Below are 14920 nucleotides of genomic sequence, written 5' to 3'. Positions count from 1 at the left end.
GAACAGCGTTGACGGGGTGGGGTCAGGCTTCAGTCTCCCACCTCTTCCTCGGATTTGTCCCCCGTGTTGCAGTGAAAAGCTGAAAATGGAATTTGAGATGCATCTTCGGAGGCTGATGAAACGTTTCAGTAAGGAGGTCCACGAAGACACGCACAAGGTAGGGGTCGGGAGGGAGAGTTGGGTTGTGTCCTCTTTGTCGTGAGTCCTGTGAGTTCTGGGGGGATGGTGGGACAGCCCTGGCGGCCTGCGTGTAGGGGGCAGTGTGCCCTGGACCCCGTGGAGAGTGAGGGAGGGAAGACAGTGGCGTCCTCTGACGGGCAGCAGGCGGCTAGAGAGAGCTCAGCGGTGGGACGGATGGAGGAGACCCCGCCCGCAGCGCCAGGGTTCCGTGGGCACTGCACCAGCCCTGCTTCTCTTATCTCTTGGTGTTGGAGGCAAAAGAAAGGGAAGGATGACCGTGATGCCAAGACTTGAAGCTTAAGCGAGGGAGGGGTGGGCCGTGGACTGAAGTAGGCAGGCTGTAAGCAGGTGGGAAGGGACCCACCTCGAGGGGAAATGATGTCAAAGCTGCATGTGAGGAGGGCAGACAGCCGAGGTCACTGCAGGAGGCTGGGGGAGAGGCTGGGCTCAGACGTGGGAACAGGTGGGGTCTGCAGTAGAGGGGGCTGGGCTCAGGCACAGCTGGGGGGTGCAGACAGCCTATCCCCCCACCGCCAACAGCAGCTCTCCCCCACTCTGTTCTCTCCTGATTTTTTTGAGCAAACCCCAGGCTTTGTAACATTTCATCCATAAATCCTTCAGGACGTATCTCTAAAAGCCAAGGCCTCTTAAGAAGAAAGAAGCCTGTAATTTGCAGCTCTGAGGTGTGAGTGTTTTTTTGAGGGGAGGAGAATGTGGGGAGAAGAGGGGGTGAAAGACAGAGTCTTGGGAAACGGCAGTGTTAGTGTGTTCACCTCTCGTATGTGGAAGTGACAGCAAATACTTCCTGTCCACGAACGGCCTTGAATTTGGTGGCAAAATTCCTCTGGTCCTCAGCCTTTTCCCTCTTCCCAGGTTCACCTTCTGTGTCTGCTGGCGAATGGCTTCTATCGGAACAGCATCTGCAACCAGCCCGACCTGCGCGCCATCGGCCTCTCCATCACCCCCGTGCGCTTCACCAGAGTGCCGCCTCAGGATGTGGACACGGGCTACCTGTCAAACCTGGTGAAATGGTAGGGCCTCCGCCTGTCTCGCGGAGCCTGGTGAGGGTTAGCGTCTCGGGCTGGGTGCAGGTCACTTGTCAGACCCTCCCTGAGGGGACCTTGTGCTGGGCTGTGGGCACGTGATCTCTGCCCAGGAAGAACTGCGGGCTGGTCGGGGAGACAGAGACCCGAGGTCACTGCCGTGGTGTGACACCTGTCCTGGAAGATGTGTGCTGGGCCCACGAGCCAGCGCTTACCTCAGCGGGGGCTGAGACCCTGGGTGGGGTCTGAGCTGGGTCTTCAGTGATGAGTTAGGGGTTAGCAGACAGGCCGGGAAGAGGGACTCCTGAGACCCCCTGCTCTGAGTTTTGGCTGTAGAAGATCAGAGTTCCTCTTGGCCGTGACCTCTGAGACCAGGGGACGCCTGCTTTCTCTCCAGGTTCATTGGAACATTTACAATTAACGAGGACCTTTCAACCAATGAACAAGATGACCTGCAGACGACATTGGAAAGGAGATTTGCTATTTACTCGGCAAAAAATGCTGAAGAACTGGTCCATGTGAGTGACTCCTCCCAGCAGCACTGTTTTCGTCGGTACTGTTAGCTAGTGGCGCCGCAGTCACGTCCCGGATACCGGTGCAGTTGTTAACGTGTGTTTCTGTACTCAGTTCTCATAAAAACAGGCACTGCAGCTCTGAGAAGCTAATTCGCTTTCTCAGGGTCGTTCAGGTGGTGAGCTCTGGAGTCAGGATTGGGACCAGCGTGTGAGCCACAAGTCTGCACTCTCACCTGTCTGTAACTCGGTGTCCGGGTGTGTTAAAGCACTTAATTTGGGGGTCAGGTGCCCTAGAGTTGTTTCCATCAACTATAGAAAACTTGTTTAAAGGTCCCAAGGAAATGTTCTTTCAAACTGGCTGCTGAAATCCTTTAGAAAGTGTCTCCTAACCTCCCAGGTTGGGCAGTGACACTGGTGGGCGGCCGTGCCGGGAGGAAGGCTCCGTCCTGTAAGAGTCAGGGTGAAGGGCTTATGTGCAGACAGGGTTTGTCACATGTTTAAAATGCCCTCGAGGAAGCCTCTGAACAAAGCAGGAGGAGGTAGAAATGCAGTTTATCCCTGGAAGATTCCTGCGACTGCATATCCTTGCATCTGCACCTCAGGTTCTGCTTGTTCAGGGAAAGAGAGGCTTTTTTATCTCTAAAGGCCAGCCGCCTGGCATCTTTGCTTCTCTTCTGATTTGACTTGAGAAGTCGGATACAGCCGGCCCTGCCGGTGACTGTGCTGTCGGACCCACCCGGAGAAAAGTAGTATTTCAGTGTTGTCCTCCCAGACCCGCTCCTCTGCGTCTGTGCGCATATATGTTTGACTTATTTGTGAGGTTTTATTAAACAACAAAAAAAGTTTTTTTTTAAAGTGAACAATTCAGTGACTTTTGGTGCATTTATAGTGTGTGCAACCACCACTTCTATTTTCAAAACATTTTTACTCCCCCAGAAGAAAACCCCGTACCTGTTAAAGTTATTCCCCACTCGACCTCCTCCTCCCACCCCAGGTGTCTGCGTTCTGTCTCCATGGAGCTGCATGCTCTGGATGTTCATATAAAGGAAATCACACAGCACAGCTGGCTCTTCTGATCTGCAGGTCCCATGTTCGAGGATTCAGCCGACTGCCAGGCGGACGTCCGCCCGCGGTTGGCTGCATCCGCAGATGCAGGGCGTGCGGGCTGGAGGGCCAGCTGAAAGCTGCCGTTCTGTAGAAGGGGCTGCAGCCTCTGGATTTTGGCATCCCCAGCAGAGGGACAGTGCACGTGACCTCTTGTGTCTGGCTTCTCTCTCAGCATGTTTTAAAGTTCTGTTCACGTTTGCAGCCTGTGTCAGGACCTCATTCCCTTTGTGGCTGAATGCTACGCCGTCGTCGGGATGGACCACACTCCTTTTACCCGTTCACCTGGATGGGCATCTAGGCGGGTTTCCGCTCTTTGAGTGCTGTGAAAAGCACTGCCGTAAACGTGTGTGAACACCTATTCATTTGGGTACTTGTTTTGAGTTCTTTTGGGTACTTACCTAGCAGTAGAGTTGCCAGCTCCTGTGGCGACTCTGTTTCACTTTTTGAGGAGCTGCCAGGCTGTTTTCTGCAGCAGCTGCACCATCTTACATTCCCACCAGCAATGTACAAGGGTTCCAGTTTCTCCAGGTCCTCACTGGTTATTTTCCCTGGTTTTTTTTTTTTTTTTTTTGGATCATAGTCATCCTGACAGGTAGGAAGTGGTATCTCATTATCTCGTGGTGTTTTTGATCTGCATTTCCCTGATGACTCACGATGGTCAGCATCTTTTCATGTGCCTGTTGGCCGTTTGTTTATCTTTGGGAAAATGTCTGTTTGAGTCCTTTGCCTATTTTTTTAAATAGATTCTCTGTCTGAGTTGTAAGGGTTCCTTACGTATTTTGGATACTAGACACCTGTCAGATACATGCTTTGCAAATATTTTCTTCCATTCTATAGGTTGTCTTTTTACTTTTGTGATAAAGTCCTTTGATGCACAAGTGTTTTAACTTTGACAGGATTCAGTTTTCTGTTTTTCTTGTGTTCCTTGTCATACCAGGAATTCTTTGCCAAGTCTAAGATCGTGAATATTTCCTCCTGTATTTGCTTCTGCGAGTTTTATAGTTTTAGCTCTTGCATTTAAGGTTTTCCTCCATGTTGAGTTAATGTTTTTATGTGATGTAAGGTAGGTGCTCAGCTTCATCCTTGCTGCATGCAGGTATCCACTTGTCCCAGCACCATTTGTTGAGACTAGTCTTTCAACTATTCATTGTACTGTATTATTTTCATAATTTGTTGAAAAGTCAAGTTTTTAACGGGGATGAGCGGTCTTGGCACACGTCAGAAATCACTTGGCCGTAGACTCTTGGGTTACTTTCCGGGCCCTCTGTTCTGTTCCGTTGGTCTTCATACCTGTCCTACGCCAGTACCACACTGTTCTGATTACTGTGAATCTAGTAAGTTTTGAAATCCGGCAGCGCAAGTACAGCTTCATAATGCTGTTTGGCTGCTGGAGGCCCCGTGCAGTTTCGTGTGAATTTGACCGTCTGCTTTTCCATTTCTGAAAAGAAGGCCACTGGAATTTTGATAGGGGTTGCACTGAACTTGCAGATTGATTTGGGTAGCATTGCCATCTGGTCAGTATTATGTCTTCCAGTCCATAAACATGGCTTTCCTTCTGTTTGCTTTTTCAGTGTCTTTCAGTTGTATTTTGCAGTTTCCAGTGGACACGTCTTTCATCTCCCTGGTTGAGCTTTTTCCTAGGTATTTTGTTCTTTTTGATGCTACTGTAAGTGGTGCTGTTTCCTTTCCTGACTGTTCATGGAAGGTGTATAGAAAGACAGCTGATTGTGTTGATCTGATACCTTGAAACTTTGCTGAATTCATTTAGCAGTTTTTTGTGCATTCTTTGGGATTTTCTATGTATCAGATCTTGACATCTGTGAATACAGTTTGTTTTACTTTTTCTTTTCCAGCTTGGATGCCTTTTGTTTCTTGCTCAATTTCTTGCCCAATTTCTCAGTCTAGTGCTTCCAGTCCAGTGCAGAATAGCAGTGCAGAAGCGTGCATCCTTGCAGAAGTGTCCATCCTTGTTAGAACCATGCATCCTTGTTAGAAGCACGCATCCTTGTCGTGCATCCTTGCAGAAGCATGCATCTTTGTTAGAAGCGTGCATCCTTGCAGAAGTGTCCATCCTTGTTAGAAGCATGCATCCTTGCAGAAGCGTGCATACTTGCAGAAGCATGCATCCTTGTTACAAGCATGCATCCTTGCAGAAGCGTGCATCCTTGTTAGAAGCGTGCATCCTTGCAGAAGCGCATCCCTGCAGAAGCATGCATCCTTGCAGAAGCGTGCATCCTTGCAGAAGCGTGCATCCTTGTTAGAAGCATACATCCTTGCAGAAGCGTGCATCCTTGCAGAAGCGTGCATCCTTGTTAGAAGCGTGCATCCTTGCAGAAGCGTGCATCCTTGTTAGAAGCGTGCATCCTTGCAGAAGCGTGCATCCTTGTTAGAAGCGTGCATCCTTGCAGAAGCGCATTCTTGGAGAAGCGTGCATCCTTGTCCAGTTCTTGATCTGGGGGGAAGCTTTTCACTCTTCCACCACTGAGCAGCTCGGTAGCTGTGGGTTTGCACAGATGCTCTTTCTCATGTTGAAGAAGTTCCCGTCCATATGTCTAGTTTCCTGAGTGTGCTTTTATCATAGAAATGTGTGTCGGGTTCTGTGAAATGGTTTTTCTATGTCAACTGAGATGATCATGTGGTTCTTCCCTTCATTCTGTTAATATACTGCATTGCACTGATGGATTTTTCCACTTATTCAGCTATAATTGAAGTACAGTTGATTTACAGTGTTGTGTTAGTATCAGGTGTACAGCACAGTGACACTGTATGTTTGCAGATTATGCTGTTACAGGCCATCACAAGACGATGGGTATAATCCCGTGCTGCGCAGTAAATCCTCGTCGTTTCTCTGTGTTATGCATAGTGATTTGTATCCATTAGTCCCACACCCTGACTTGTCCCCGCCCCCTTCCCACTACCTCTTCGTAAACATAGATTTATTTTCTGTGTCTGTGAGTCTTTCTGTTTTGCATGTACTTTTTTTTTAGGTTCCACACATAAGTGGCATCGTACAGTATTTGTCTTTGTCTGTCCTATTTCACTGAACGTGACAGTCTCCAGGCCCGTGCCTGTTGCTGCACACGGCCGCACTTCGCTCTCCTTCGTGGCTGGGCGAGAGCCCCCGTGTCTGCGCCACGGCTTCTTGGTGCAGCCTCTGTGACGGGGAGCGGGGCTCCCTCCGTGGCTTGGCTGTTGGGGATAGTGCTGCTGTGATCATTAGGACGCACGCGTCTTTTTGAATTAGAGTGTTTGTTTTTTTCCAGATATATCCAGAATTGCTGGATCACATATGATAAAATTCTGTTTTCAGTTTTTTAAGGAACCTCCATACTTGTTTCCATAGTGGGTTCACCAATTTACATTGCCATCAGCAGTGTATGAGGGTCCCCTTTTCTCCACATCCTATCAAACATTTGTTACATGTAGACTTTTTAAGGACAGCCATTCTGACAGGTGTGAGGTGAGGCCTCACTGTGGTTTTAATTTGCATTCCCCTAATAATTAGCAGTGTTGAGTATCTTTTCAGGTGCCTCTTAGCCATCTGTATGTCTTTGAAAAAAAATGTCTTTTAAGGTCTTCTGCACATTTTTTTGATTGGGTTGTTTGGTTTTTTGATATTGAGTTGTGTGAACTGTTTGTATATTTTGGAAGTTGATCCCTTGTCAGTCTCATCATTTGCAAATATTTTCTCCCATTCAGTAGACTGTGTTTTTGTTTATGGTTTCCTTTACTGTGCAAAAGCTTGTAAGTTCAATTAGTTCCTGTTTATTTCTGCCTTAGGAGACGGAGCCAAGGAAATATTGCTGTGATGTACATCCGCGTGCTCTGCCTGTGTTCTCTTCCGACTTTTGTGGTTTCAGGACTTATGTTTAGGTCTCTAACCCATTTTGAGTTTTTGTATATGGTATGAGAAAATGTTTTAATTCCATTCTTTCACACGTGGCTGTCCAGTTTTTCCACCACCACTTGTTGAAGAGGCTGTCTTTTCTCCACTGTATATTCTTTCCTACTTGGTCATAAGATTAGTTGACTGTAGGTATGTGGGTTTATTTCTGGGCTCTCAACAACATGGAATAGTTCAAATTCTTAATTCTCTTCTGAGAATAAGCAGGTTATTCTTTTTCATTATAGATATTTTTACTGATTCTCCGGGCCTTGCACCTCCCTACCCGACTGGTACTGTCTCTACAGCCAATTCCCCTGAAGTTACCAGCAGCGAAGGTGAGGTTCTTGGGGCTTCCAGAAGAAGGGGTAAGTTGGTCACGGAGGAGTGAGAAATTATCAGACCTAAACAGTCTGGGCATTAGATTGTTGTTAGTGGTCGGTCTTCACGGAGCAGGTTCCCTTGGGCCTGCCTCGCACGGGCCGGGTCGGGTAGACTGGGCGCACAAGTGGGTGTCCAGCATCCTGGGCTTTGCCTGTGCAGTTGGCCTGGGAGAGTCTGGGCTCCTCGGTGTCTGGTTTCTGTTCTATGAAACAGTGGAATAAAAAGGCACCTGTCCTGTTTGGTGGTGTGGAGTGAGGGAGGTGAGGGCTCTGAGCTCTGCCGTCTTCTAAGACGGAGGCTGAACACGTGCTCCCTGGGATGCTGGTGTCTGAAACTTGATGGTTCAGAGGTCAGGTTTAGTAATTTCTGAGTTCTCACTACTCCAGCTTTATCAAGTCCACCAGTACTTGTCTGCAGACTGCCTTACTGCAGGGTGGGTGTTACTGCTCAGGACCCTGGGACTCAGGTTGCGTAACTGACCCAAATCACGTAGCAAATGAGAAGCAGAAGTGGAGTCTGGGCCCAGGTGTGTGTTTGCTCACCTTGTGCTGCACCTCGGAGTGAGAGGAGCGCGGCTGTGGCCTTGGCCTGGGGCGCTGCAGATCCGAGCGAGTTCTCTCCCACAGCCCTGGAGGGGTCCGGCCCGTCAGCCTGAGCCGGGGGCGTCTCACCTCCACTGGCTCTCCAGCCAGGGCTCAGCCCTGTTGTATCATTAACAAAAAAGAAAACAGAAAAATTTTCTTCTCTGTTTAAGGGAAAGAAACCTTCCAAGGAGAGGGCCGCGGAGGGGCCGGGAGCCTCCTCAGAAACATACAGCCACGTTCCAGGAAGGCAAACCAAAGCCACAAGCAGCAGAGGAAGCAGACAAGAGGACGCCCCTCCCAGGGGCCACGGCAGTCCGCGCGCCCGGGGGTCTGCAGCCGGGCAGAAGCGGGGCGCGCCCTCCGCCAGCGAGGAGAGGCCCCCGAGGCGTTCGCGGGGCCGGAAGCGGCGGGTGGCCTCCAGGGTGTCTTACAAGGAGGAGAGCGGGAGCGGTGGGGCCAGCAGCAGCTCTGACTTCGAGCTCTCCAGCGGGGACAGCCTGCTGCTCTCCGACGAGGACTCCGAGCCCAGCCGCCCGAGGCCAAGGAGGGCCCCGGCGCCTCCGAGGACAGAGCGGGGCTCCAGGAGGGACGTCAGGAGGGACTCCGAGCCCCCGCGGGGAAGCCGCCCGAAGCCCTCGGGCTCCCCAGCAGCGTCTGCGAGTGCGTCGGGCAGGAAGAGAGGGAAAGGCAAGAAGGCCAGCCCCAGAGAGGAGGCGGCCGGTGTGGACCAGTGGCTGGAGGTGTTCTGTGAGCGGGAGGACAAGTGGGTGTGTGTGGACTGTGTGCACGGGGTGGTGGGCCAGCCTCTGACCTGTTACCAGTATGCCAGCAAGCCCGTGACCTACGTCGTGGGCATCGACGGCGATGGCTGGGTACGCGACGTCACCCAGCGGTATGACCCCGCCTGGCTGACAGCCACCCGCAGGTGCCGGGTCGACGCAGCCTGGTGGGCTGAGGCCCTGAGGCCCTACCGGAGCCCGCTGGCCGAGAGGGAGCAGAAGGAGGACATGGAGGTGAGGCCCGGGCTCGGGGGGTTGCGGTCGTCCCAGTGTGCAGACCACTCAGTGTGTGATCTCGGTCAGTGACCCCAGCAGCAGGATGGAGCTGCGAGGGCAGTTGCCTTCATTCCACCAGTTGAACGCACAGGATCTGAGAGATGAGCTGACCTGGCACTGAACCCGGGTTGGTCTGGCTTCGCAGCCCGTGTGCTTTCAGTTATTGCCCGGTTATTAATTGGAGCTCTCTGTGAGTCAGCTCGGTCGTCCCGAGTGGAAGAGGAGAATGCTCACCGGTGTCATCGTCCCCTTCTCTGCACGCACGCTCGTCAGTGCACACGCAGAACACTCCGCTCCTGGGGTGGCTCGGGCTGAGACATGTCCTGTCTGTCGAGGGCACACGAGGTCGCCCTCCGATGCAGCAGTGGTCCTTTGGTCCTGGGACAGCCGCTGGCCTGGCTGAGGTGTGGGCTGGAGCCCCTATGCAGGCCCAACTTGCCGCGGGATTATTCCTGGTGCCTGGGGTGGGGAGCCGTCCTTGTTGGGTGCACTTCACCCCACAGGCGAGCTCCCTCTGGGGTGTGACTTAGGGACGCGGGGTCACAGGCCCCGTGCAGAGGGTATCCTGACTGACCAAGCTCAGGGACCAATCGTGGAAGCTGGCCACGCGGGCTGGTCCTCGCCCGTCTGTCAGGATCTGAAGAGATGCTGAGGGGAGGGTTAGGTCAGAGGGGTTGCCCACCAGAGTTCAGAGCCCTTGAGCAGCCGAGAGAACGGATCTTTGCCATAGTGTACTGAGTGTCGTGCGGTGGCAGGATTGTGGTGGCACTGGAGGGGGGCTCCCGAGGACGGGTCTGCCCCAGCCGGCTGAGGTGTCCAGGGGCGAGGGATGGCTTTCCACGTCGCCTGCAGAATTGTTCGACTCTGCAGAGCTGTGGGTCAGCGGGCACCCTGGAAGCCACACTGGCTGTTACCAACCGAGCTGAGGGTCACCCCCCAGGCCTCCTTCCCCTTTGAGCAATGTGCTTGATGTGGCCTCTCTGGCCTTTGCAGTTTCAGGCCAAGCACCTGGACCAGCCTTTGCCCACCGTCATTGGCACGTATAAGAACCACCCTCTGTACGCCCTGAAGAGGCATCTCCTGAAGTATGAGGCCATCTACCCCGAGACGGCTGCCATCCTTGGGTACTGTCGCGGCGAAGCCGTCTACTCCAGGTGCGGGGTGGCCGGGGTGCGCAGCCTGCCCTGGGCTGGGGGTGTGCAGGGGAGATGAAGGCTTGAAAATCAATGTGACAGTGGTTAAAAGATCAGTAGGGGGAAAATTATAGGGCAAAAGAACAGGACAGATAAGGTTTATATAGGGCATTGGAGAACATGCCCCCAAAATAAAAACACACGGAAGGAAGGAATCAAGGATTGATAATGAAAATTAAAATAAGTAGATATTTTAACGGGACCGGAGTTCCAGTTTGGGAAGGTGAAAGCATTCTGGAGAAGGTGGAGGTGATGGCCGCACAGCAGTGTGCGCGTGCTTAGTGCCACTGACCTGCACGCTTGGAAATGGCTACGGTGGTGAGCTTTACGTTACACGTGTTTTGCCCACAGTAAAAAGAAACCGAAGAAGTGGGTAGAGAATAAGCCTTGAAAAGAGTGTAAAATACATACAAGATAGAAACAAAATATTTTAACAATATAAACTTAATAAAAATTGACAATAGAAGCAGAAATTAAAGAAATAGCAAAAGAAAGAAAACAAAAGAAGTGATTTGTAGAAACAGTGACATGCAAGACCAAAACCCAGAGGACATTCTCAGTAGGTGGGAAAAGGAGAACAAAGGAAGCCTAGGGAACCTCACGGGAGAGGTGGCTGGCGTCCCCTGCCCGGGGCTGCGCCCTGCGCGTGGCCCCGACCCCCGGTCCGGGTCTGGGCGGGAGCTGTGTGTCCCTGTCTGGCCCGGGGCCGGCCGTCTCAGTGCAGGTGACACGGCCCAGGCTTCCTCACGTGGTGGACGGGGTACCTGCGTGGGGAACACCCAAGAGGAGGACCTTTTTTTAATGTAGTAAAATACACAGAACAAAGTGTACAGTTTAACCATTTTCCAGGGGAGCACATTCACGCTGCTGTGCCACCATCCCCACCGTCTCCAGAACTTTTCCATCTTCCTCCGAACTGTCCCCATTAAACCCTCACTCCCCACCCCACGCCCCAGCCCCATCCTGCCCTCTACGCGTGTGAAGCTCACTGCTCCGGGCACCTCGTGGGCGGGGGCCCTGCGCTGTGCCTCTGGCCTCCGCGGTGGGCGCTGTGCGCTTCCCCTTGTGGCTGCTGTGGACGGTGCACAGACATCTCTCTGAGACTGTGCTTTCAGGTCTTTTGATACATGCTCAGAAGTAGGATTTCTGGATCACGTGGTAATGGTTTAACTTGGTGGAGAGCCGACGTGCTGTTCTCCGCAGCAGCTGCGCATGTTCCCCTCCCCCAGCAGAGCGCAAGGGTTCCGGTGTCCACGTCCTCACCAACACTCGTCCTCTGTTTCCTTGATAAGCGCGTCCTAATGGGTGTGAAGCGGTCAGGAGCTGACCTTTACTGTGAAAGGGCTGCCGTGTCCACCTCCTCTGTGCTCCTCAGGAGCGTCACACGATGCCCACCTGCTTGCCCGCTGCCCTCCCCACTCCTGCCTGAGGACCGTGACCTTGGGGCGGGGACTGCCCCGCAGGGTGAGCGGGTGGAGCCCTCACTCCGGCAGGAATGCCCCTCAGCTCCCGAAACTGTCTGGTCCCCAGCACCCTCGTGAGGCAGGGAGGCAGCACTCCTGTCCCTGCTGGACGGAGAGGGACACGGGGCTCAGGAAGGGAGGGTGACGTGGACGGGGTCACGCCGCTGGGAAGTGGCGCGGAGGGGTCGTGCCCGCGCCCGCGGTGCTGTGCTGGCCATCAGCCTCAGGCTCGGGGGAGGCGGTAGGAAGGGACCGGATTTCCGCGCCTTGCTCCTAGAGCCCTGGGGAAGGGCTGGCTCGCTGACCGGTCTCCGCAGGAAGCAGGAGCTTGTGGGAGGTGCAGCTCTGAGCTCTGGAGGGAGAGAGATGCCAGAGGGGCCCAGTGTCACGGGCTGCCAGGCCCAGCAGTTCCGTGTGCACGAGTCCTGGTCCGTGTAGTTTGTTAGTGTCCACGTCGTCGTTCTCAGGGCTCCCCACCCCTTCTGTGGTCACCCATCTGTCCCTGGTGTGCAGCCGACCAGACCCTTGGGTAGTGGGAGGTGCGCCTGCGCTGCTGGGCCCTCGGCTCGCCCCTGTGGGCTGCTTGGGGCCTCCCCGTGGTGGGGGGGTGGGCTGTGTGGCCTGACGCAGGTCCCTGATGGTCTGGGAGAGGACCCAGGGCCATGCTCGCCCCTCCACTGTGGGCTCCGGTGCACGTGGTGTTTCATGCAGGGGTGTGAACTCTGTCTCCTGTCTCCCGTGGGCCCCTGTAGGGACTGCGTGCACACCCTGCACTCCAGGGACACGTGGCTGAAACAGGCAAGAGTGGTGCGGCTTGGAGAGGTGCCTTACAAGGTAAGCAGGGGCGAGGGCTGCCACGCGCAGGTGACGTAAGTCTTTAACGAGGACTTTGCAAGAGGGGCCCTTCCAGAGCACACGGGAAATCGAGGCCAAAAAGCAGCCCCGAGGCCCCTGGTGTGTGCCCGAGGCTCGGTAGGTCAGAGCTGTGCTCCCAGTTGCTCTAAGGCCAGCGCCCTGCTTTGCGTGGACACGCTCGCCTGCGGTCCTGCCCTGTTTCGCAGGTGCACGGTCTCTGCTGAGTCTCAGGGGTTGGCGTGACGGTGCCCGTTTTACAGATGAGGAACCGGGAGCCCAGATGGGAGGTGGCTTGTCCAAGGCCTGAGCTAGGGAAGCGGCCGCGCACAGCCCGGGGTCCCTGCCCCGACCCCGCTTGCCTCTGTGCACTTGCTGCCACGCAGGCCGCTCAGCTGCCCGGAGACGTGGGGACTCAGCATAGACCCACACAGGCTGTCACCGGATGCGCGGCCTGGGTCAGCCAGGGGAGGGCAGTGGCCGGTCAGGGGACAGAATCACTTTTCTCTATCAGACCCCTGAGGGGGGCGCTGTGGGTTGTGGGGCCTGGGGAGCTGGTGCGACCGGAAGGGCCTCCGCTTGGGGGGAGGCGCTGAGGCGCGGGGAGCAGGCGCGGGTGCTGCGTGGGTCTCCTCGCTCTGCAGTAGACTGACGGAAACTTCCTGTAGGCCACAGACTTAACATTTTTTGGCAGCCAGATTAAAAACTTGAAAAGAGGTAGAATTTTAACATACTTGAAAGTATCCAAATACATCTAAAATAGTTGTTTTAACGTAATATTTTGAAATGCTAATGAGGTATTTTACATTCACTTTCTGTTTCTTCTTAAGACTTTGAAATCTGGCGTGTTTCACTTCCCACGCGTCTCGGTTCATTCTAGCCACGTTTCAGACGTGGAGTGGCCACGTGTGCCCGGCGCGGGCGGTGTCAGCGCAGGTGCAGAACAGCCCCAGGCGGCAGGGCTCCCCCATGTTCTGACTCCCGCTGTCCCGCATCCTCACCTCTTGCTTGGGTCACAGCCGCCTTCCAGCCTCTGGCCCAGCCTCTGGCCCAGCCCCAGCCCAGCCCCCGCATCACAGTTCGGGTCTCTCTGAAACACAGAGCCCCGGGTGGCGCTCCCTCCCCGTGTGGCCCGCCCTCATGGCGCGGAGGCCGTGGTGCCCTGGTGCCCTGGTGCCCACCTCCTCTCTGGCCACACTTCCGCCTGCAGCCGGACGACTTCAGGGCCCCCAGATACTTGTGTTCTCGCACTTCCACGCCCCCACTGCCCCCACTGCCCCCAAGCCGCCCGCTCCCGTTCAGATGCAGCTCGGCTGTGGCGTGTTCCTGAGCAGCCTGCGTTGACCTCGCCCTCCTCGGGCCTGGCGGGGGGGGTCCCGTTCCACCCCGGCCTCCCCATGCCGGCGTCGTCTTCTGAGTCTTCCAAGGAGGACAAAGACTACCTTCTCTGCCCCCAGTGACTGGTGTCGTGAGCGGTCACCTCTGGCCGGATGCTTCCTCAGAGAGGGCCTGTCCGCCCCGGGGTGACGGCACGGGTACCCTGGGCCTGCGGCAGGAACGCTCGCAGGTCATCCCCACCTGGGACCGCGCTGGTGGGGCTCTTGCTCCTTAACAGTTTTTATACTTTTGAAGGGTTGTAGAAAAGAGAAGGAACACGGGACGGGCTGTCTGCGACCCGTGGCAGAGGCGGTTCGCTGACGCCCCCTCCACTCTTCACCCCTCGCCCGGCTGGGGCTCTAGTGTTGGCCACTGGGTGTCTGCAGGGAGCGGGTGGGGGGTCCCAAGCTGGCAGCGCCTTCGGGAATGCATGTTGCAGCAGTCCTGGGGGTTAAATCCTGGCCCCGTCACTCTCTGGCCACGGGGTTGTCTCTGAGTCCCAGTCTCCCATCAGTGATGGATGCAGAACACAGCACAGCCGCTCAGTGCCCAGGCTCCAGCCTCTCAGGCCATGTGACTGTAGGTGAATTGTTGCCACCTCCAAGGCTGCTCACCTGTAAAATGAAGGTGAAAACAGAGCCTACGTCCTGGGCTTGTTGAAAAAGTGAATTAATACACAGAAGCACTGGGAACAGTGCCTGGTGGGTGGTACGTGCTCAGGAGATGGCCGCCTCTGGTGACCGTGGCCTTGCCCCCGATGCAGATGGTAAAGGGCTACTCTAACCGGGCCCGGAGAGCCCGCCTGGCGGAGCCGCAGCTGCAGGACCAGAATGACCTGGGCCTATTTGGCCGCTGGCAGACAGAGGAGTACCAGCCGCCCGTGGCTGTGGACGGGAAGGTGAGGGCCGCGCTCGGGGGGTCGGGACGGGCCGCTTCCCCCTGCAGCTGGCCAGACGCAGTGTGCCCCCCGCAGGTGCCCCGGAACGAGTTTGGGAACGTGTACCTCTTCCTGCCCAGCATGATGCCTGTCGGCTGCATCCAGCTCAACCTGCCCAACCTGCACCGCGTGGCCCGCAAGCTGGGCATCGACTGCGCCCAGGCCGTCACGGGCTTCGACTTCCACAAAGGCTACTCCCACCCCATGTGCGTGAGGGGCCGTCCGTCCGTGGAGGCCGGGAGGAGGGCGTGGGGAGGGAGTAAGGGCAGGAGGTGGGTGTGGGGCTGGTGGGGGGCGAGGCCCCGTGGCCGTTACCTTCCAGGTTTTACTCTGGATTTGCAAAATCA

At 55.1% G+C, this 14920-nt stretch overlaps 1 protein-coding gene across 5 annotated transcripts in view; it reads left to right on the top strand.

The window, feature by feature from the left end:
- The window catches only part of XPC (XPC complex subunit, DNA damage recognition and repair factor), a 29446-nt gene that overhangs the window by 12069 nt on the left and 2457 nt on the right, over positions 1 to 14920 (top strand). For all 5 annotated transcript variants that reach the window (XR_012499806.1, XM_074344253.1, XM_074344254.1 and 2 more), the window contains exons 5-13: positions 73 to 157; positions 1054 to 1211; positions 1621 to 1741; positions 6977 to 7066; positions 7867 to 8709; positions 9745 to 9905; positions 12160 to 12241; positions 14400 to 14534; positions 14610 to 14779. Coding sequence is in view for 4 of the 5 variants with exons in the window: in XM_074344253.1 (XP_074200354.1) it covers positions 73 to 157; positions 1054 to 1211; positions 1621 to 1741; positions 6977 to 7066; positions 7867 to 8709; positions 9745 to 9905; positions 12160 to 12241; positions 14400 to 14534; positions 14610 to 14779 (1845 nt within the window). In the remaining variant the exon portion in view is untranslated. The remainder of the gene's footprint in view (positions 1 to 72; positions 158 to 1053; positions 1212 to 1620; positions 1742 to 6976; positions 7067 to 7866; positions 8710 to 9744; positions 9906 to 12159; positions 12242 to 14399; positions 14535 to 14609; positions 14780 to 14920) is intronic.

Source organism: Camelus bactrianus, chromosome 17 (genome assembly GCF_048773025.1).
Source record: "Camelus bactrianus isolate YW-2024 breed Bactrian camel chromosome 17, ASM4877302v1, whole genome shotgun sequence".
Taxonomy (NCBI): Eukaryota; Metazoa; Chordata; class Mammalia; order Artiodactyla; family Camelidae; genus Camelus; species Camelus bactrianus.
Note: the sequence above shows the minus strand (reverse complement) of the source record. Positions and strands in the feature narration are given on the sequence as shown.